This window comes from Ovis aries, chromosome 5 (genome assembly GCF_016772045.2).
Source record: "Ovis aries strain OAR_USU_Benz2616 breed Rambouillet chromosome 5, ARS-UI_Ramb_v3.0, whole genome shotgun sequence".
In the NCBI taxonomy this organism is placed as follows: Eukaryota; Metazoa; Chordata; class Mammalia; order Artiodactyla; family Bovidae; genus Ovis; species Ovis aries.
The window spans coordinates 44,469,322-44,492,982 of NC_056058.1; the positions used below are offsets into that span (position 1 = coordinate 44,469,322).

Below are 23,661 nucleotides of genomic sequence, written 5' to 3' on the forward strand. Positions count from 1 at the left end.
GATAATCATGATGGTGTGATCACTCACCTAGAGCCAGACATCCTGGAATGTGAACTCAAGTGGGCTTTAGAAAGCATCACTACGAACAAAGCTAGTGGAGGTGATGGAATTCCAGTTGAGCCATTTCAAATCCTAAAAGATGATGTTGTGAAAGTGCTGCACTCAATATGCCAGCAAATTTGGAAAACTCAGCAATGGCTGTAGGACTGGAAAAAGTGAGTTTTCATTCCAATCCCAAAGAAAGGCAATGCCAAAGAATACTCAAACTACTGCACAACTGCACTCATCTCACACGCTAGTAAAGTAATGCTCAAAATTCTCCAAGCCAGGCTTTAACAATACGTGAACTGTGAACTTCCTGATGTTCAAGCCGGTTTTAGAAAAGGCAGAGGAACCAGAGATCAAATTGCCAACATCCGCTGGATCATGGAAAAGCAAGAGTTCCAGAAAAACATCTATTTCTGCTTTATGGACTATGCCAAAGCCTTTGACTGTGTGGATCACAATAAACTGTGGAAAATTCTGAAAGAGATGGAAATACAGACCACCTGACCTGCCTCTTGAGAAACCTGCAGGTCAGGAAGCAACAGTTAAAACTGGACATGGAACAACAGACTGGTTCCAAATAGGAAAAGGAGTACGTCAAGGCTGTATATTGTCACCCTGCTTATTTAACTTATATGCAGAGTATATCATGAGAAACGCTGGGCTGGAAGAAGCACAAGCTGGAATCAAGATTGCTGGGAGAAATATCAATTACCTCAGATATGCAGATGACACCACCCTTATGGCAGAAAGTGAAGAGGAACTAAGGAGCTTCTTGATGAAAGTGAAAGAGGAGAGTGAAAAAGCTGGCTTAAAACTCAACATTCAGAAAACAAAGATCATGGTATCTGGTCCCATCACTTCATGAGAAATAGATGGGGAAACAATGGAAATGGTGTCAGACTTTATTTTGGGGGGCTCCAAAATCACTGCAGATGGTGACTGCAGCCATGAAATTAAAAGACGCTTACTCCTTGGAAGGAAAGTTATGACCAACCTAGATAGCATATTGAAAAGCAGAGACATTACTTTGCCAACAAAGGTCCATCTAGTCAAGGCTATAGTTTTTCCAGTAGTCATGTATGGATGTGAGAGTTGGACTGTGAAGAAAGCTGAGTGCTGAAGAATTGATGCTTTTGAACTGTGGTGTTAGAGAAGACTCTTGAGAGTCCCTTGGACTGCAAGGAGATCCAACCAGTCCATTCTGAAGGAGATCAGCCCTGGGATTTGTTTGGAAGGAATGATGCTAAAGCTGAAACTCCAGTACTTTGGCCACCTCATGTGAAGAGTTGACTCATTGGAAAAGACCCTGATGCTGGGAGGGATTGGGGGCAGGAGGAGAAGGGGACGACAGAGGATGAGATGGCTGGATGGCATCACCAACTCAATGGACATGGGTTTGGGTGAACTCCAGGAGTTGGTGATGGACAGGGAGGCCTGTCATGCTGGGTCACAAACATCCTGTTCATGGGGTCACAAAGAGTCAGACACAACTGAGCGACTGAACTGAAAGATGTATGTGTGTGTGTGTATATATATATTTGTGTGTGTGTGTATATATATATATATTTAAAGCTAGTAGTATCAGGAAGGCTTTATATATCCATATGCTTTCATGTGCTTAGACTTTCTCAAAGGGTGCATGAGAACTCTGCTCTGGGGAGAAGTGGGAGGACTGTGGTGTGAGTGAGATTTTATTACCACATACTCTTTCATACTATCCAAACTCACACACACTACCCACACAAATACTCATTAAAGTCACTAAACTGTAGGGCTGAAATGGAACCCATTGTTTCACTAGGGTGGGTAAGCTGAGGCATAGACTCGCTTGAGGCCACCCAATTAGGAGAAACCCCAAGGCACTTGCAAGGGCCCTGGACGCCCAGCACCCAGTGGGTCGTGTCGCCTTCTCTAACAGTTTCCACTATAGCTGACTCAGCTGTCACAACTGGAGACTTTCAAAACCTTCCAATTACATAGAATTGGGGGAAAAATTATGATTTGGAATTCAAGTGTTGACACTTGAAAAATACCAACTCCCTTTCACTACAAGTGCTTTAGCATGTAACTAAGGCTTTTTTTGCATGTCTCTGGAAAGGTTATTTTCAGAACATTCCACTTAAACCTGGAGATGCAGGGTTCTCTGCTGTTTCTGGGAGCTGACACCACAATTTACATTAAACAAATGTTTTGAAAATTAGCTGTTCACGGTTCCAATTTCAGCTTCCCCCAGGGTTTAATGTTAGCCAAATACTGGTACAGTAAGCAGACAATGTGTTTTATTGTGTAGAAGAAAAACAGACCACCATAACAGACTTCCTGCTTTTGTAATCAAGGGAGAAGCTGAGTGTTCAAGTGGTTATTGGCATATGGTTATTAGAAACACCGAGTTCCAAATATAGCTACTAGAAGCTAAAGACACACACATACATGCCCTCTGTATTTCGAATCCAAAAAGAAAGAAAAAGCATTCCCAATGTTTGGTAAGTCGTGAAGTTCATAAAGTCATGAGGCAAAAACTACGACAGAAGACTGGGGGCGCTGGGAGTGAGGTTCAACCCAGGATCGCCAGGCACACTGGCGTTGAAGAGGCGCTCAAACCTCAAGCAGCAGAGGCCCACGTGAGCAAGGCCACACCCTGGCCATGGCACAGAAAGGCTACGTGCAGGGACGCAGTTCTGCCCCTGCTGGCCCCTGCTCTGCGGGCAGCCAGCTCCCTGAGGCCCACAGTCAAGAGATGATGGACTTGGCATCTCCGTTTTATTTTTCAACATTTAAAAAAGCCAGGATGCCCTGGCTTTGCCCTGTCCTGCCCCTCCCCACAAATGCAAATGTTGTAAGGGGAAAAAAAAAAACTGTTCAATCTGCTAATTTTATAGTTAGCAGGAATGAGTAACAGTATTCTGTGAAATCCCCTGCCTGTCCCTAGCCTGCCCCAAACCTCCTCCAGGACTTGTGAGCTAGGTGGAATGCAGTGTCTGGAAATAACTTACAGGACACTCTCCAGTATTAGGTTTCTCTCTCAAAGAAGTGGGAGTGATTCTGAGGCTGGTGGGTGGGGTGGGGTGGGGTTGAGAGGCTCTGTGGGCAAGAAGAATTTAAATTTTGTAGTTTTCAGGGAAGTGTTTGAAGACTAAAGGCAGAAGGGGATGGCAGAGGATGAGATGGCATCACCGACTCAACGGACATGAGTTTGAGCAAGCTCCAGGAGTTGGTGATGGACAGGGAAGCCCAGCATTTTTGCAGTCCATGGGGTCGCAAAGAGTCGGACACGACTGAGTAACTGAACTGAGGGAATGAGGGAAGTGACTGTCTACATACAGAAGGGTGAACAAAAAATATAGCCTCTTAATACCTTAGCTAAAGAGTCCACAAACAGTGTGGGTGGGAGGTTACAGGTCTCAGAAGGTGCCCCTCCATTTGGTGAAGGCCTGCCTGGTCTCTGGACATGCCTGGAGGAGGGGACATGCTGGGAGCGTGGGCTGGTGTGTGGCTCTGGGTCAGGGCTCCTGGACCTGTCCTGGGAAGGTGTCTCACCATCTCCCTGCGGTGAGGGCTCTAGGAAAAACGTCCTGACGCTGACACTGCATTAGACCCCTCATGGCATTTCCAAGGGATGTGACTTACAAAAGAGGAAGCCACCTTCCGCCACAAAGAATTTCCTTAGTCTGGCTGGGGGGCCGGAAGGATGATTCCTGCGAGGACACCACAGGACAGGGCAGCCTTCAGATTCCATTTCACTAAACACAGAGCAGCACTGGTCCTAGCTTGCTGGTCCTGGGGTCTGTGACAACAGCTGAGAGGCAGAGCCCAGCCAGGAGGAACAGAGAACATGTGTCCCAGTTACCCTGGAGTCTCAGATGGCTGAGCACAACCAGTTATAGGCGTGGGCCTCCCGAGGGTGGATGAGCTAGATCCTGGCTTGGGATCAGTCGGCCTGCCCTACTCCGTAAGACACTAGGTCACACTCACGAGGAGGTTTCGCTCCCCACAAGATCAGCACCTATGGCCTAGTCTCAGTTCAAACTGGGTCCGGCAGGAGGCACCCAGACAACGCATCCATTTTCCTCCTAACAAGGCAATCATTTCAAAGAGCTGACTATCTGAACCATTCCTGCTACAACAGGCTCGGAAGAGGACACGAAGCCATGGCAACACAACGACAGTTCGGGCGTGCCAACGGCCAGTGTTGCAGCCGGCACCTCTGGGCAGGGCTTGATAGCTGCTCACACAGGGAAGCCCCTGCACACACAGGTGCCCTCCCCCCACAGGCGTGGGCATCTCCTCGAAGGGCAGGCACTGGCCCCTTCCAGCCTGGGTCTCTATGCCCCGGCACCTCCCCACATCACCTCTGCCCAGGGAAATCTAGTTTCCCACCTGCATCCAGACTCTGGCCACTTGAGCTGGACTAGCTGTCGTCAGCTCCATTTGTTTCCACAGGCCCCCAACCCAGGAGGGGAATGAGCCTTCAGCAGGAAGGGGCACCCTTGTGACCCCACCTACCTGCACCTGCCTGGCCCCACACCTCACACATCCCTGCCAAATCACATACTCACCTTGGATTTCCGGGCCCCTTTCTTGCCCCCCGTTTTCTTAGACACGGGCTTCTTCTGGGACGGAGACTTGGCCTTTTTGGCTGGGGGTGGTGTGATGATGGCTTCCAACTTCCCTTTGGATCCTCGTTTCTTCGCTAGCAACTCTGGATGGATGTTTGGTAACACACCCCCACTGGCTATGGTGACTCCTTTTAGCAGCTTGCAGGAAAACCAAATGAGCAGACGGTGAGCCGGACCACCCCGTCCATGACCTTTAAGAAGTCAGTCCTCCCACCCATGCTCCTGCTCTTGGCTGGCAGAGCGCTCTCCTCTGTGGCATCTACAAGGATGCTAACAGGACCCTGGCTCACTACACAGGGAGCAGGCTTCAGACTCCTTCACTTGGGTGGAGTTTCCAAACCATCTTTCTTCCAGGAGAGTCAAATATCTTTCTTTATTCCCCCTACCCCCAACCAATAAAGTCGTAGGGAAAAATTGCCACGGGGTGGGTGGGGGGAGGGCAGGGAAGTGGCTAATAGTCACAAGCAGTCCACACCCTCGACAGCCAGCCAAACACCACCCTCCCTCCGGATAGACAGCTCTTAGGCCGCAAGACTGCCTGCTGGGGTGTTTGGGTTGGGGAGGCAGAGGAGAGCCCATACCTGATTCAGCTCTTCATCGTTGGCCACAGCCAGCAGGATGTGCCGGGGCGTGACCCTGCCCTTCTTGTTGTCTCTTGCCGCGTTGCCAGCCAGCTCCAGAATCTCCGCTTTGGGGAGAGGAGAGGAAGGGCGTATGGTCACATTATAGCATCAGAGAGTTGTGTGCACCCTCCCAAATCCCCTGTTCTCAGTGGCGGGAAGGGGAGCAGGCAGCAGTGTCCTGACGCCTGAGCCACAAAGCTGCAGGCAGTCTGCCTGGAAACACTTGGTGGCAAGTCACAATGGTGTTGAGAGGCAAAGCTGAGGGGGATAAGCGAGACCCCTGGCCCAACCCCTTTGTTACAGACATGCAAAACTGAGGTTTGGAGAGGAGAAAGGACTACCAGCTAAAGGCCCTCAGTGAGGAGTGGTAGAGCTCAGATTTGAACTCTCTTCCCAGAACAGGGCTGCCCACAGTCAGCATGCCAGATATCATCAGCAGCAACCCCCTGGGGCCAGAACTGTGGCCTCTGAGCGAGGAGTCAAGCAGGGGTTTCTGGGACATCAGGGGGAGGTGGCATGTTACTCAGTACATTTCTGTTAACAGAATCAATGTTGAATGCCTGCACACTCAGATTCAAAACTGGAAGGATATGACTGCACCCTTTACAAAGTCAACATCATAAAAACATAAAAGAAAAGAGGTGGGGTGTAGAAGATTAAAAGAGGCTACACAGACACAACAGCCAGATACAAAGTGTCAATACTCACTGGGTTCCTGATTGCAAAAAAATTTATAGAAGTCATTCTGGAGACAACTGAGAGATCTGATTGTAGGCTGGATAGTAGACACAAAGGAGTCACTGATTTTCCTGGGTGTGATAACAGTATTACCACTCTGAAGGGAGCATCTTGTCCTTAGGAGATACATGCTGAAGTATTTAGGGGTGAAGGGCCCTGGTATCTGCAATTTACTCAAATAATTCTGGAAGAGTCTACAGAGGAAAACAAATGTGGTGATGTAACAGGTGTTAACGTTAACACCTGTGAGAGAGTAAGACGTCAGAGTTCCTCTCTCAACATACTGTGTATCTGACATTTTCCACAAAATAATTAAGAACCCAGAAGGAGATGAGCCTGACCTATAGTTGGTGCTAAGTTAGAGGTTACTGACCAGTCTTTGGGGACAAGGTCTCAGCAGATAAGACAAAAGCACCAAAGATGGGAGAAATGAGGAAATGCCCTTCAGGAAGAGATTCTTTCCCCTGCTTGGTGGCCTAGCTCTCTTTGTGAACTGTCAACCTCATTACTTTCGTCTCATTTTCTTAATGAGAAATGCAGACTGTCCCCAAATGTATCTTACATCCCCACTTTTGCAATTCTGTCCACACCACAGCCCTGCCTGCAACATCCATCTAGCCCACCCTTCTGGGCTCAACTCAAGTCTGGCCTCTTCCTAGTACTAAAGGATTTATAATATTCAAAGTTATGTTGTAAACACTAGACTTGTCCAGCAAAGTTAAAACTTGGCATCATTATAAAATAATTGCAGGAAAAAAATTCTAGCTACATTAAAATCACATATTTAAAATTTACAATATTACATGGTTTACCCTGGGGAAGGAAATGGCAACCCACTCCAGTGTTCTTGCCTGGAGAATCCCATGGACAGAGGAGCCTAATGGGCTACAGTCCGTGGGGTCGCAAGAGTCGGACACAACTGAGTGACTAAACCTACACGGTTTACAGTGTTAAACTACTGTTACAGCTGAACCCAACGCAAAAATGAGTCCGTGTGTCAAACTGAACAGCTGCTTGGCTACCCATAGCTGGATCAGGAGGGTTCCCCTCAATCCAAGGCAGGAATTCAATAATCGCTGCACTGATGAAAAGTGGACACCAGGGACACTTGAGGCTCTGCCTGCTTGATGCTCCCAGGTCATAGGGATCCTTACGTGCATGTGCTTGAAAGGCACACCTGCAAGTCACTAGAGCGAGGCCCAGGGAGGAAGGCGATATAGTCAATACATCTCCCGCCCTCATCCAGTAGCTTCAACAGGGCTGTCCCCCAAACAGTCTGAGTACCAGGATCCCGTCAATTTTACCGAAGCTTCCCTGTAACTGGTTGGCTGTGTGTGCCGAAGCCCAGAGGAGATGACCCTATCATGACCAAGCAAGAAAGAGTGCTTGGGAAGCTTAAGTGACCTGATGTACAGCTGCAGAAATGAGCCCAGCTTGGACTCCACTCGCCCCCGTTCATGGAGGAGGCAGTATACCTACAACACTATTGTCTAACTCCCCGCCTGGAGGAAGCCAAGCAGGAGCCCAGACCCTGGGAGTCAGGGCACAGGAAGGGGAGCCAGCCACAGCCAGCCCATGTGGCAGGAAGGCTGGAGAGGGGCTGCTGGCACCACTAGGCTGCAGCCCGCTTGGCTGGCTTCCTGACCTCTCCCACCCCCCCACCTCCCCAGCCTTTCTCCACTGTGGGGCCACAGGAAACATGGGGCCATCACTCTCTACAGCAGGAATATACAGAAGGGGGCTGGGGGATTACAACTTTGTCCCCATGATGTGCTAAGAATCCGTTACCAGGCCCTCATTAAAAAAGAGACAAAGAGAAACCCACCATAGTGCCCTAAGCCCATCCCTGCGGTAAGAAGGTCGTTTGAAATTACGGTTTCTCGGGAAAGTGGAGGTGGCCTGTTTCCTCTTCCTGCCCAGAGTACCGGTGCAGGCTCTCCCCAAGAGAAGGAACAGTGGCCGTTGGTGGGGGTAGGGGAAGAGGGATGTGGTCATTTATTTTTGGCATCACTACTCTAGCTTTTTTCCTGTGGGGAAGGCGGTGACGATGAAGTGCAGAACTCCAGCGCGTTCCAGCATCTGGGCGAGGGACAGGCCGTGCGGAGCACAAGCACGAGAAGCAGTGCGCTTCCCACTAAGCGGCACCCGCAGATGAGAAATACGACCAATTCTCCAGGAAATCCTCTGAACTGCCACTGATTTCACACCCCCCACACACCCCTACACTCTCCCATTATGTCGAAAATCTCCAATGGGCCAGGTCTTTCCACTTGTGATATTTCAAGGATTGTGCTGACTGCTAATTCAAGGCTTCCCCGGTGGCTCAGTGGTAAAGAATCCGTCTGCAACGCCGGAGACGTGGGTTCAATCCTTGGGTTGGGACAATCCCCTGGAGAAGGAAACGGCAACCCACTCCAGTGTTCTTGCCTGGGAAATCCATGAACAGAGGAGCGTGGCGGGTTACAGTCCATAGTGTTGCAAAGAGTTGGACGTGGCTGAGCAACTAAACGGTGACAACTGCTAATTCAGCATGGACTCAGGGATGGCAGACAGGATCCATCTGGGAGTGACGATGAGATGCACATGGAGGGGTTGGGGAGGTGTGTGGAGTGGGGCGAGGAGTATCTAGCGCCTTGGAAATAGCTGGGCTGAAGTGTCCCTCCTTTGTCATTCCTCTGCCTCTTCACCAAGGACCCAGAAACCCCCTTTCTTTTTGCAAAACTCCAGCTCGCTTTTGATCTGTGAAGACCAAGATAGCTGGCCCTCCCACTCCTTATCTTCAAAGAGTGGACCCTCAGCCCCGTCAGGAGGGAGGGAGCAGCATCATATGGGGTAACAAAGAAGGGCAGAGGTTCACATTTTGGCTGATTGAGCCAGAGCTTTATCTTCTGTTTACTCCTGCATGTTTTCCAGATGGATAGTTACCATAGCAACTCCTTCGTCAAGGGACATACAAGATGGAGCACCTCAGAGACACACCTTTTATGAGAAGTGTGTTCCTGGCTCCACCCTACTCCTGCACTGCGGCAGGCAGAGGGCTGGGGCAGTTGACAAGCGACCAGAAAGAAGCAGGAACCCAGAGAACAAACTCGCCCCTTGCCAAGGATTCAGTAATATGTTCTCCTCTTTCATCCTCAGTCCAGTTTTAGAAACGGCAATTGTAAAGGGCTTTCCTGGCTAAGAGAGGGCTGCCTGCTGCAGCGGGGGAGGAGAGGTGCAAAATGCCAGCAACTCAACAAGATGGATCAGCTCCCATCTGCTCTCCAGGGCATGTTTGCAGAAGGGCGGGAGAGAGGGTGCTGAGTGCTCAGGATTTGGGGCAGGGCACACGCCACTAAAGGAGATTTCCTGATTAAGTTTCCTTCCTAGTTAAGTGATCCTCGGCTTTGCAAATGATAGCAAGGACACATTTGCGGAAGCCCTACGCTCAGGGCTACGCCTGCGTTCCTGCCACTGTACCCACTGCCCAGGGGGATGGGCCCCTCCTGGGCCAGGCCAGAGCCAGCTTCAGCTCTACCAGGACTTGAATGGAACCCATGCCTTCCTACCAGGGAGGGTTTGCTGCACTTGATTAATCTTGTAGTTTGGAAGGTTTTGTGTGTCTTTTTTTTTTTTGTCTCTATTTTGAGAGAAAAGGGATTCTGAGAAAGAGAACTAGACAAGCACCACATTTACAGATGAAAATTCTTTTCTCCACGGTTTGCAGTGCTCTGTGCTTGGATCCTGCCTCGGAGGGAGTTTCAGGAGCCACAGAGCAGAGACTGTAACCGAAACAAATGGAATCTGTAAGAAATCAGCAAAGAGTGGTTAGCAGGAAAAGAAACTGACCCCTGACCAGGGTCTGCACCCCTGCAAGCCAAGACTTCCTGACCAATGACAGTCTAACTTTGTCGCCAATGACCAACGCTGGGACAGGTTTGGGCCTCAGAGCCTGGGGGGTCACCTCTGAGAGGACTCTCAGTTTGGTGAAGTTCTGCAGTGACAGACACTGCAAAGGGGTGAGGTCAAATGATGAGTGACACTAGCCAACTCGTGTGCCAGTTTTTTGTTCTAAGATCTCTTTACGATCTAATTGGTAAAACACCTGAGCATCTCTGGCTCCAACTCCTGGCCAGTCCCTGGCCAGTGGTGAGCCACTGGCTCCATCACATGCCTAGTGATGCGACCTTGTTCTCTCCTCAGAGCAGCAAGCAGGGCAGAGGCACCCCTGGGCCCACCATACCCTGGTCCACGAGGAATGCGATCATTTTGGGCCACTTGGCGAGATGCCCACAGCCTTGAGTAACAGCACTGTCTGGCAGCCTTCTCAGCTACAGCCCAGCTGTCTGAACATGAATGCCTCTGACAGACCTACTTTCCAAGTTCACCCAGAGACCAAAGGCTTAGCGTCTTTTTTCTTCTTCTCCAAGCGTCTTACATGTAGTCCTATCTGCTGTACTGAAGCATTGTGTCTATCTTCCTTCGGGGAGATGAAGTCATGGTTTGCAGAATTAGACCCCTAACAACTAACAGGTGATGCATGAAGGCTGCGCCAAACTCTAAACACAACTCTTGCAAAGGAAAGAGTCGGGGGCTCCTACAGAACTGTTTGAAGAGTCTCCTCTCACAAAAGAAATATTGAAAAGAACAACCAGAAATCAAAGAAAAGCAAATGTTCACGTAATCCCAGGGAGAACACAGATATGTGCTATGAAGCCAACAGCATGACAAGGAATCTGTTTGTTGCATTTCCTTCCAGTCATCAGGCTGCCATCAGCAGTTCATTGAGTTCAGAGCTGTTTTACACTATTCTGGAAGGCCTTAACCCAATCAACCCCAATCGGAGACTGACTGCTACGTGTTTCCTGCATCTTGACTGAACCAGTTTCCTCCAATTCCCTCGGCAGCCCAGAATCCACCTCTTCGGGTGATGAGTGGCAGGAACTGAAGCCCACTGAGCCATCAGCCTGGAGCACCAGGGCCTCGCCTGTGGGCCACAGCAAAGCTCTCCACTCTGCTGGTCCCGGGGGCCTCCAAGGAACCAGTCCACAGGGAAAATGAAATACCTTGTCTTCTGCCCAGAATAGCAGTAACTAGGCGTGTTGTGTTCTGGGCAGAAGACAAGGTATTTTGCAGCAATGAGCCATTCTGTCACTTTTATGCAGATATTCTGAGTCTCACACAAACTCAGCCATTGCTGTTATGCCCACATGACAGACCCCCCTCCTCAGGGTCCAGGTGGCAGCACGTAGGCCAGTATCCCACCTTCCCCACAAAGTGTCCCAGTAAGAAAGAAATGCAGCTTAATATCAAGATTCTCAAGTAAGCTAATTCTTTTACACATTTTAAAATAAATAATTAGTAATTTTGCATTATACACATTAACAAGAAAAAGATTATGATTCTTGGCAAATATTACCATCATCTAACCCGCCAACCCAGTCTGGTGCTTGAGTATTTTGCCTTTCAGGAAAGTCTTCCTCTTCCTTCCCCAGATCACTGGAGGGTCTGCGTGAGCTCACCTCCTGGGTCCATCTTCAGTGGTGGCTACAGTCCCACACAGCACCATGGTTAAGCAGGGGCATGCTGTCAGACAACCTGGGTGCGAATCCCAGCTCCTGCCCTAAGCTGTGAGATTTACCAAGAAACACCCATGCCTCAGTTTCCCATTCTATAAACGGGGGGTGAGATCACCTCTAGGCTTGTGAGGATTAATGAGTTACCAAATTACATGCCTAGAACGCTTGGTAAAAGTCAACTCCAAATACTGACGCCACAACCACACACTTTTATCTCTTAATAGAGTATAGCAGGCTTGATTTCTAGGAGAAGAAAACTTTCTTTTCCTCGATTTCCTCTATCAAAATAACTGGCTTGTCTGGCTAGGTGGATAGATGGGATGTACGTGAGAACTGAGAGGAGGAGGAGAGATGCAATATGGAAAACCTGGTGTTTCCTCCCCTGATAGTTTACCCTTTGCTGTTACACTTAACAGTTTACATATGTTTGAAAAATGCACTTGAACCTGCTTAACCTCAGTGCTGCCAGACTTGCCTTGATATTACGCAGCACCCAGGGCGGCCCCACAGGCAGCCTCTGCCTAGGGATGGGGTCTGGGGCTCTTGTCTGACCCGGCAGGGGGTGGCGTGGCAGGGCAGGAGCAGAGCCAGCTGCTGAGGCAGCACAAGTTGAGGCCCAGGAGGAAGGCGGGAGGCCAAGGTGGCTGGGGAAGGCCAGAGGAACCCGCTCTAACCAAGGGCCTGGCCGACAGCCGGGCAGGGCCCTCTCCGCACGGCTCACTGCTTTCAAGGACTTGAAATTCATTTACAAGGAGATGGTTAATATGTATGTTTGTTTTTGATATGGAAAATCATAGCCATTTGTTCTTAATTTATCTCAAAAAGGGGTGAACAATCAGAGATGTCTGCTGAAATGAAAAGATTTGAAGAGTGTAATGTAAAGAGGAAACTCATTTAAAGAACCCGGACAGACTTCTAAAGTGGAGCAGAGCGGGGCCTTGGAGCTGCCACCCCATGGGGAGGCGCATGCCCATCACTGGCGATGCCTGTCGCCCATGCTAACACACGCCATTCAGGAGCCATGGCACAGCTTTGCTGCCTGGGAGTGGAGATGGCGACCAGGTCTGAGGGAGACATTTTGCTCTACCCACTTGGGCGCTGACTGAGCTTATCTTGTGTGCAATTTACCTTTTCAAAATGTAAAAAATAAATTGAAAACATAGCATGAATGAGAAGAAGCGACTATGCCAGATGCCGCCCCACTGGCCTTGGCGACTGCGTGTCATCAGCACCCCCTGCCTTGGCATCTGTCCTGGCATGCTTCATCATGCTTCTGGGTTAAAAAAAAAGAAAAATCTGAGCACATCAGACTTCTTAGGTTCTTTCATGAACGACTTTTTAGAGCCATATAACAGTACTCTTGCCTGGAAAATCCCACAGACGGAGGAGCCTGGCAGGCTGCAGTTCATGGGGTCGCTAAGAGTCGGACACGACTGAGCGACTTCACTTTCACTTTTCACTTTCATGCATTGGAGAAGGCAATGGCAGCCCACTCCAGTGTTCTTGCCTGGAGAATCCCAGGGACGGGGTAGCCTGGTGGGGGGCCGTCTATGGGGTCGCACAGAGTCGGACACGACTGAAGTGACACAGCAGCAAGGGTATCATAGTAGGAGAGGTCCCCCAGAAGGGGCCTGGGGTCACCTTTAATAGCCCTGCCCCAGCTCTATCTGTCCAAACGGATTCCCAACGCTGAGGGCAACTGGTCTAAGGACTTGTCTAAGCTCCGTCACCCAGGATTCCACCTCTCGTTCACTAAGAGGACAATGAAGGGACATCAGGAATAAGCTTTCTGGCTCACTTGGCTCTCCGTCCACTCTCAGTGCTGCTAAGCACTATAGCCACCGCATACTGACTGGGCACTGCCCTCTGCTCTCCTCACTGCAGCCATCAGACCACCTCTGGCCATCTGCAAGCTTCTCCCCGAGGACCTCTGCGTCCTGTTGCTGCTATAGGCAGCTCCTCCCACACTGATCAGACTGCCCCTTCCCTAAAGCCCAGCACCCATCACTCCAACGACCATCACCCCTCTTGTGCTCATGCACTTTGTTCCCACCAGCCTTTAACTTTCCTCCTTCCTGTCAGGGACTACTTGTCCTTCCAGGTTCATCCTTTAGGACCCCTGTCCTCGTTGCCCATCCCAGGCCATGGGGTTGTCTCCCGCCTGGCACAGCCACACCACGTGCCCTCTATCACTCATATGCCCAGTCCTCCACGCTGGCTCCTATCCTCATAGCCCAGCAAAGGGCCTGCCTCCCTAGCTGGGCTATGAGGACCAGAGCCAGCGTGGAGGACTGGGCATATCCCATCTTCTGGAGACATCCGTTGAAGCCAGAGGAGAGGCAAAGTGGACCAAGTGGTCCCAAGTCCATCACTCTCCTTTTAACAGCTAAGGTTTCAGTTCCATTGACAGCCTACAGAAATGCTCTGCTAGAGATGAGTTACTGTGCTCAGTGACCTTCGAGAAGTACTTCAAACTCCCGGAGCCTCAATTTCCTCCTAAGCAAAATAGCTGGTTTGAGGATTTAGTGAGTTACTCGATGTAAAGCACTTAGCCAATGCCTGACACATAGTAAACGCTCCATGTATGGCAGGTATTTTATTACCTAAACGGCCCTGCCTTTGCCTGCACTCAAAGCACTGCCCTCTGTGCCTCCAAACTCTTATTTTGACAAGCCACAATTTTAATCTGGGAGGGAGACTGCCAGGGCCTGGGGCAGAGGTGGAAGGGCAAAGAAAACAATGCTACTAGAGTTAAGGACTGGCATTTTCTGAATGAACAGCAGACACTGATTTTTGGCGGTCAACATACAGATTTTCAGAGCCAACAGAGAGCTGTTAACCAAAGACTACCTCAGCTACCAATTACCACAGGGAGCATCAATCAGGACACTGGTGGCAAGGGAAACTGAAAGCTAACCTTTTCCAGAGACCCTGGATTTCCACATGGTTCTCACAGTTCTGCAGGCAAGAAACGTGGGCTCTGGCAGACATGGAGCCTCCTTCTCTAAGGAGGACACATAGAAAAGTCTTCTATCAAGGCCATTCGATACAGGTCCCCCAGGAGACCCCACAGGCCTCTCGAAGTACCAGGGAACATAATGCTTTCTGGCCACTAGATGGAGGACACTTGTCTGAAAAGGAAGAAGGTAGTGTGGAAGATGATGGGAGAGAGAGGGAAGGAGGGAAGCTGGGGGCAGGTCAGACCGTAGGCTGGCTGAGCCTGGCAAACCCGAGGAGAATGTATGTCATCATCTTGGGCACCAGAGCTGGAGGGGGTGGTGGGGAGAGACAGGCCAGGAGATGGAGGGAGGCCGCCTGTGGTTACTGCCCCTTTGCGTTTGTTGACTTGCTAGAACTGATTTATAGCTCTGAGGAGTGGCTTTTTGCTCTATAGTATTTTATTCTGGATTGACTAGACACAGAAGCCTTGAGACAGGGAAAGAAAGTAAGAGGGCTATAAATATGTTTTATTAGTTGCTGATAATTTTAATGGGAAGATATTGAGACAAGAGATATTTGTGGAATTCTTACCCACTTCCTCCTCTCAGTCAGTAGTTCCTTTAAAGCCATTCTTGATGTTCATACACAGGGGGACCCGGGGGTATGTATACTTTGAGCACCCCTCCTGGGATACTGCCACTTTAACCAGAGCTCCTGACTCCCTCTGCAATGCGAGGTACAGCTGAGACATCCTTTTCTGGCGGGAGTGAGAGATCAACTCTTGAAATACCCCCAGTGCCTTCCTTTTGCCACCAACAGCTGCTCTGCCACTGGCCTATCCTCAGGCTGGGCTGGGCCATGATGCCCTGAGGTTAATCCTAATTACCCATCATTAAAAACTCCAGGGGTCTAGTTCAGCTCTCATTCTTACCAATTTCCTGGTAGCATCTGCCATTAGCACCATCCCTTCCCCTCCAGAAACTTATCCTTCCCCTAACTGGTCTTCTTCCCCCTTCAACAAAAATCCAAGTGCTGAGCAGCAGAGTATACAATGATGAGAGAGGGGTGAGAAAGGCACAGTCCCAGCCCTGGGGGTCACTAATAAGTCTTCTGCAATGTCTGGCCTGTCAGACAGTCAACACACATCTGTTGAAATCAACAGTGATTCTTCGGACCCCACCACCACTCCAGCACCCAGCTCAGAATCTTGTACCTGGTCAGAGCTTGGTAACTCTTTCACAAATAGGTCATTACAGATGAATTACTAAACCACTGAGCAAGCACTGCAGCATTCAGAGGGTGATGCAGGATAGAAGTGCAGGGACACTCTCTGAGGCACTGGCCTGGTTTCATGGATTAGAACAAACACTCAGGATCCCTGGCTTGCAGTGTGAACTACAAAGCTGTCATCCCAGGGGAGGCAGCCCCTGGATGGCCCAGGATCCAGGCAGGCTTCGAGGTTGGCTCAGGAGAGTGGGGAGTGGGATGGAACAGGGATGCTGGGGCAGGTTAGAGGCAGATGAGACACCCTCAGATTTGGGCTCAGATACGCGTATACATGTCAATCTCTGCATCTCACAGGCACCTATTATTTTTTGGCATTACATTTTCTAGGTTTATCTTGAAAAGGGGGAGGAAAATATTTTTAAACATATATAGCATACATAAGAAACTGGCAATACTGATTGTTTCCTGGGAGGGAAACTGGGTGTGCAGAACAGCAGGAAAAGAAACGCACGTCTCACTGTATGCCTTTTGGGAACACGATTTTTATCACTGGTATATATTCCTTACTAAAGAAAACAATGTGCTGCGTGCTTAGTCACTCAGTCATGGCTGACACTCTGTGATCCCCTGGACCGTAGCCCGCCAGCCTCCTCTGTCCGTGGAATTCTCCAGGCCAGAATTCTGAAGTGGGTAGCCATTCCCTTCCCTAGGGGATCTTCCCAACCCAGCGATCAAACCCAGGTCTCCACATTGCAGGCAGATTCTTTACCATCTGAGGCACCACGGAAGCCCAAGAATACTGGAGTGGGTAGCCTATTCCTTCTCCAGGGATCTTCCCCACCCAGGAATCGAACAGGGTCTCCTGCACTGCAGGTGGATTCTTTACCAACTGAGTTGGCAGGGAAGCTCAAAGAAAATAATTACTTTCTATAAAAATAAAAACAGTGAAAAACCTGCCAGATATGAGAAACATCTTATAAAATGCATAACAAGATAAACATACCATTGAAACAGAAAAGAAAGTCCAGAAATAGCCCTATGTATATATAGAAATTTCATGTAAGATAAAAGCAGCCTCTTAGATCATTGAGGAAAAGCTGGAATACTCAATTAATTGTGTTGAGATAAATGGGTAAACATATGAAATAAAATTAAGTTGATTCCTCTCCCACACTATATCAGGAAAAATTCCAAATAGGTCAAAGTGAAAATGTAAAAAATTAAACCATAAAAAGTACTAGGCAAGAGCATGAGGGAATTCCTTTGCAGCCTTGGAGAGAGGTAGACACTCTGAATAATAACTCAAAATCCAGCAAAAACAGGCTCATAAAAATTTCTGATACTAAAATTATTCAGATAAAATGGCTAATCATTTCACTCATATTAAGTCATCACTTTGTACATTTTAAATGTATATGATTACATTTGTCAATTATTCCTTAATAAAGCTCAGGGAAAAAAATTATTCAGATAAATACATAAGAACTATGTGTAAAATATAAAGAAAAATTTGAAAATGAAGAGAAAACAAGATATCGTGAGGAATGACCAAGTATATTCACAAAAGAACCAAAGAGAACTTCTAGACTAAAAAATAACAAAACAAATTAAAAATTCAGTGACTGAATTAAATAGCAGATAAGACACAGCTGAAGAGAGTTAGTAAAGTGGGAGATAGTTTTACAAGACAGACCTGAAGTAATTATCCAGAAAGTAATCGGAAAAGACAGAAATGAAAAATATGAGCAAGTTAAACAGATACGGAGCTTAGAAAAAACACTCACAAATCGTTAATCTGCATTCCATAAGGAGAGACTAGAGACACTGAAGAAATAACAGCTAAAAACTTTATGGGTAAGATATAAAGACATGTTCAAAATCAGACAAAATTTACCAGCAGAAGACCTTAGTCAGTGAAGTTCTAAAGGATGCATGGAAAGGGAACCCAGACAGAAGGCCGGGAGTGAGAGAGGCATGCACATTTCAGCTCACACACTTCCCCTTGCCCACACCCAGAATCAGTTTTGTAGCGCTTTGAGCCTTCCTACTAGCCTAGGCAAAAACAGAACCCCTCATGAGAGCTCATCTAAGTACATGCAGACCCCAGTGACAGAAATGAAAGGCTGCATACCACCCTTCAAAGAGAAATCATGGAGTAACAGCGAGACTCCTTGACCACTGAGGTTTACTAGGCCACGCAGCTTATCTTCAAGAAAGCAGACGTTTTCAACAAATGGTGGTGGAACAATTGCACATCCATATGCAAAAAACTGAATCCAGACACAGACCTAACACTCTGCAAAAATTAACAGAAAAGGGGTCAGAGACCTGCATGTAAAATGCAAAACTATAAAACTCCTAGCAGATAACACAGGAGAAAAATCTAGATAATCTCGGGTTCGGTGATGACTTTGTAGATACAACACCAAAGGCACAATGCATGAAAGAATTGAAAGGGTTTTTTTAATTTAAAAAAAAAAAGAGAAAAAAAACCCCTTCTGCTCTGTGAAAGACAGTGTTGAGAGAATAAGATAAGTCACAGAGCAGGAGAAAATGTTTGTCAAAGAAAGCAACTGAGACCTTTCCTTTCTCTGGTCTAACCCATAGGGCTGGGAGAGCAGGGGGCCATTGTTTTGTGAAGGGTGCCCAGATCACACTTACACTCTTCTGGACAACCTCACGGCCTCCTTAGGAGGACTGGGTGAAGGACCAGATAAAAATCCAGTTTTTGGTCTCCACAGCAGACTCAGGAGGCCCTGGGAGAAGCGCGTCCTCAAGCTGCGCTGCCACCTCCAAGCCGTGGACGGAGAAGTGGGGTGCTGGGGCGCCCCACTCCTCAGTGCTGTCCATGCCTGGCCTCGGCCCCGAGGTCCGACTCACCTGGGTCTGCTAACAGGCTGGCCATCTGACAAGTCACCAGGGAAATGGCAAATGCTAAACTGCTGCTTCTCCAAGCACCTTCTGAAGGTTCATCCCCCATGGAATCATCTAGGACTGCCAATGCAGCTCCCCGCTTAATGCTGCATGATCTGCTTCATATGATCAGGTACAGTGATCAAGAGCAGATGTCAATAAAAACAGACTAAACGCTAACTCTCTTTCATGCATGTACACATATACACAAAAGGCATTCGGTGCCAGCTGCTATCTCTAGGCACTGAGATGATGAGTTTTCGCTTCTTAAATTTTCAAACATAAATTACTCACATAACTGGAAAAGGGAACATACATTTAAATATAGTCTGCACACACTGGGTATCCAGCATACTGGGGTTTCAACTTCTGTATTTCCGATTTTTTTCTAGTTGTAACCCTCTGGCTTATTAAAATCCAGTCCCCCTGAGACCCCGCTTTCATCTGCTGACAGGCTTTGCAGAACAGTGAGCCCTATGGGGTTCTGGGAGCCTCAGGAGAACATGAAGTCTCTAGCAAGAAGCGTGAGCTGGGTCCTGGCCAGAAGCGTAAGTCTAAGGTTGCGTGGCCATGCAAGCAAGCAAGAGACACAGCCATTCAGAGGGCTGCGAGCATCACAGAGCCAGCCTGTCCTGTTCTCCCTGCCCTATTTTTAGCTGTGTGAGTACAGGACACACTTGGCTGTTCCGGATAGGAAAGCAGTAAAAAAGGCCAGGTAAGTGACAGAGCCAATGGCAGGCTCTTCCTACCCTAATCTTCCAGGCTTGTCGGATCCTTTCTTTCCCAGGCCAGAAATGCCAAGTGTGATGGATGTTTGTTGAAATGAATATCTGTGTAACCGGACACACTGCTGACAGAGGAGGCCTTTCCCTGTCATACCTACAAGAGAAGGGGGCAGGGATGGAGTGCAGACAATGATAACACCAAAGGGATAGGCAACAGCTGACCTGAGTTATAGATCAGAAGCAAACAAACTGAAAACTTGGGACGCGGATGATCACTTTACTAGCTAACACCAGGCAGAGGTGTATCTTTAACCACCATCCCTTTTCCCCGGGGTTTTACTACTGGATGTAGTCAGGCACAAGGGCTAGGATACATCCAGTCTGCAGAGTGGCCATAAGGGTCCCCTGGTGAACCCTGCTTGTTCCCCAGGTCAGGACCTGACCCTGAAAAGACTGAGGTCTGAAACACAGGGTGTGGGCAGGGGCAGGGAATGGGTAAATGGAAAAGGACTGGTAGGTGAAGAATATGCAAACCTGGATGTCTTCATTGTTCTGTAGATTAGAGCCAAACATGACAGAAAAAAAAATTGTAGGCATGGCTTTATCCTATAAGAGGTGGAAATATAATTCTATGACCGCAGGTTTTTAAACAGACCAGAGCAGGGTATCCAAATCAACAGATCTCTGATAGTGATCAACTTGAGAGGGTCTACACTTATTAAAAAGTGTCGACATTCAGTCTTGAGATGTGAATTCCCATCCTCCTTACTGTCAAGAAATCAACTGAGAATAGATTTGATTTTTGCAAACAAGTTTACATCCTAGGAGGCAGGTTGGCAGCTGTGTGCTCAGGCTATGTAGCAGTCTCTAGACTCCCCCGCCCAAAATAAGATGTCATCACACATCCTTTTGGATTTGATGACCAGGAACCAGGTCTGTCCTCTCAGGAGTTGGGTGAGCAACTCCAAAGGCACTTCCCTCCAGGGTAAGCCCAGTGGGCAAGGACTCTCCTCTGGCACCTCAGTGATGAGCACAGCCCTGAAGAGTGGTGGGCCCTCCCCAAGTCAGCAAGTGAGCGGTTCAGCTTAGCCGAGTAAGTGCACAGCTTCCCCAGGCCACAGCCTCATGGACAAATGCTGAAGCACACTCTAGGGTGTTGAGCCCTGTATGGAGGCGGCAGACCTAGCTCTATTAGACAAGCTGGCATCCCTCATGGTGCCATTTCACACCCTAAACCACAAATGTCCCCACACTGCACCATGCAAGGCGTTTACAGTATAGCTGTTTCTTGAAAGGCTCTCTGATAAAAGCTTGAGAACCACTATATGTCTAAGTTCCTCCCCTTGGGGATTCACGAGGACACCCATGTTAAAGGCTCCCAAAAGTTCTGCAGTAAAGAAAGCTGTTTCCCAGTGGTTCCCAAACTAAAACCAGTTCCTTTACTGAGGAACTCAACAAAAGGTGAAATTCACATATCCATCTCAAAACAGGGGATGTGAATACAGCCATCTCCCAGTTTCACGCAGAGCCCTATGTTTTGGTGGACTGCCTCTTGCATTTCACCAAATGCCTGGGTTCTGCTGAACACAGTTTGAGCAACGCTGACCCAGGGTGCTCTGCGCCCATCTAGTCAGAGCATGCTTGCTTGCTACTCTTCCACATACGCTTTTCATCCCCCTACCACCCCCACTGTAGGGCTCCAGTGCTTTCCACTTGTCCCTTAGACTTTGCCCTATTCCCTTAGTGGTCTATGGACTTGTGTGTTCCCAACATCAACTTTCCCAAGGGCAAAAATCATGTCACATGTTCCTATTTCACATCTCCTAAACCTCCCAGCCATTTGTAAGGCCTCCCCAGACAGCCATTTTGCTTTTTTGCATTTCTTTCCCATGGGGATGGTCTTGATCCCTGTCTCCAGTACAATGTCATGAACCTCCGTCCATAGTTCATCAGGCAGTCTATCTATCAGATCTAGGCCCTTAATCTATTTCTCACTTCCACTGTATAATCATAAGGAATTTGATTTAGGTCATACCTGAATGGTCTAGTGGTTTTCCCTACTTTCTTCCATTTAAGCCTGAATTTGGTAATAAGGAGTTCATAATCTGGGCCACAGTCAGCTCCCAGTCTTGTTCTTGCTGACTGTATAGAGCTTCTCCATCTTTGGCTGCAAAGAATATAATCAATCTGATTTCAGTGTTGACCATCTGGTGATGTCCATGTGTAAAGTCTTCTCTTGTGTTGTTCGAAGAGGGTGTTTGCTATGACCAGTGCATTTTCTTGGCAAAACTCTATTAACCTTTGCCCTGCTTCATTTCATATTCCAAGGCCAAATTTGCCTGTTACTCCAGGTGTTTCTTGACTTCCTACTTTTGCATTCCAGTCCCCTATAATGAAAAGGATATCTTTTTTGGGTGTTAGTTCTAAAAGGTCTTGTAGGTCTTCATAGAACCATTCACCTTCAGCTACTTCAGCATTACTGGTTGGGGCATAGACTTGGATTATCGTGATACTGAATGGTTTGCCTTGGAGACAAACAGAAATCATTGTGTCGTTTTTGAGATTGCATCCAAGTACTGCATTTCAGACTCTTTTGTTGACCATGATGGCTACTCCATTTCTTCTGAGGGATTCCTGCCCGCAGTAGTAGATGTAATGGTCATCTGAGTTAAATTCACCCATTCCAGTCCATTTTAGTTCGCTGATTCCTAGAATGCCGACATTCACTTTTGTCATCTATTGTTTGACCACTTCCAGTTTGCTTTGATTCATGGACCTGACATCTCAGGTTCCTATGCAATATTGCTCTTTACAGCATTAGATCTTGCTTCTATCACCAGTCACATCCACAGCTGAGTATTGTTTTTGCTTTGGTTTCATCCCTTCATTCTTTCTGGAGTTATTTCTCCACTGATCTCCAGTAGCATATTGGGCACCTACTGACCTGGGGAGTTCCTCTTTCAGTATCCTATCATTTTGCCTTTTCATACTGTTCATGGGGTTCTCAGGCAAGAATGCTGAAGTGGTTTGCCATTCCCTTCTCCAGTGGACACATTCTGTCAGACCTCTCCACCATGACCTGCCCGTCTTGGGTTGCCCCATGGGCATGGCTTAGTTTCATTGAGTTAGACAAGGCTGTGGTCCTAATGTGATTAGATTGACTAGTTTTCTGTGAGTATGGTTTCAGTATATCTGCCCTCTGATGCCCTCTTGCAACACCTACCATCTTACTTGGGTTTCTCTTAGCTTGGGCGTGGGGTATCTCTTCACAGCTGCTCCAGCAAAGCGCAGCCGCTGCTCCTTACCTCGGACAAGGGTATCTCCTCACCGCCACCCCTCCTGACCTTGAACGTGGAATAGCTCCTCTAGGCCCTCCTGCACCCGCACAGCAACAAAGGTCCGTCTAGTCAAGGCTATGGTTTTTCCAGTGGTCCTGCATGGATGTGAGAGTTGGACTGTGAAGAAAGCTGAGCACCGAAGAATTGATGCTTTTGAACTGTGGTGTTGGAGAAGACTCTGGAGAGTCCCTTGGACTGCAAGGAGATCCAACCAGTCCATTCTGAAGGAGATCAGCCCTGGGATTTCTTTGGAAGGAATGATGCTAAAGCTGAAACTCCAGTACTTTGGCCACCTCATGTGAAGACTTGACTCACTGGAAAAGACTGTGATGCTGGGAGGCATTGGGGGCAGGAGGAGAAGGGGACAACAGAGGATGAGATGGCTGCATGGCATCACTGACTCAATGGACGTGAGTCTGAGTGAACTCCGGGAGTTGGTGATGGATAGGGAGGCCTGGCGTGCTGCGATTCATGGGGTCACAAACAGTCGGACACGACTGAACAACTGAACTTAACTGAAACCTCCCAGCACTGAGCAGGCCTGTGCTGGGCACAGGGAAGAGACTCCAAAGAGGCTTTCTGAGCTGAACTAAATTGAAGTTCCTCCAAATATCACTTAAGGAAAAAAGTACCACAGTAATACAGGAGCAAAGACAATGCCTCAAAGAAACTACCTCAGTTTCCCCATGATAATACTTCTTTTTATCTATAATTTATTGAGTGTTGACTAAGAATGGTGGCCAAATTCATAAGATGCAGTACCGATCTTCACAGCAACCTGAGAGTTGGGGCTACTATCACCACTTGGCTGGAAGGTCAAGGGCCGTGGGATGGAGAATGGACTGTCCTGGGGCACCAGGAAGCCCAGCAGATAGCATAACATTCCTCAGGAGGAGCTCTGGGAAGAGTCAGCAGGGCTGCAGAGCCAGGCACAC

The 23,661-nt window shown here is 48.3% G+C and overlaps 1 protein-coding gene across 14 annotated transcripts in view; it reads right to left on the reverse strand.

Moving 5' to 3' along the window:
• Window positions 1–23,661, reverse strand: part of LOC101104574 (core histone macro-H2A.1) — an 81,638-nt gene that overhangs the window by 42,289 nt on the left and 15,688 nt on the right. For all 14 annotated transcript variants that reach the window (XM_060415756.1, XM_042250543.2, XM_042250542.2 and 11 more), the window contains exons 3-4: window positions 5,246–5,352; window positions 4,605–4,802 (exon numbers count right to left, since the gene is read on the reverse strand). In XM_060415756.1, the coding sequence (XP_060271739.1) occupies window positions 4,605–4,802; window positions 5,246–5,352 (305 nt within the window). The remainder of the gene's footprint in view (window positions 1–4,604; window positions 4,803–5,245; window positions 5,353–23,661) is intronic.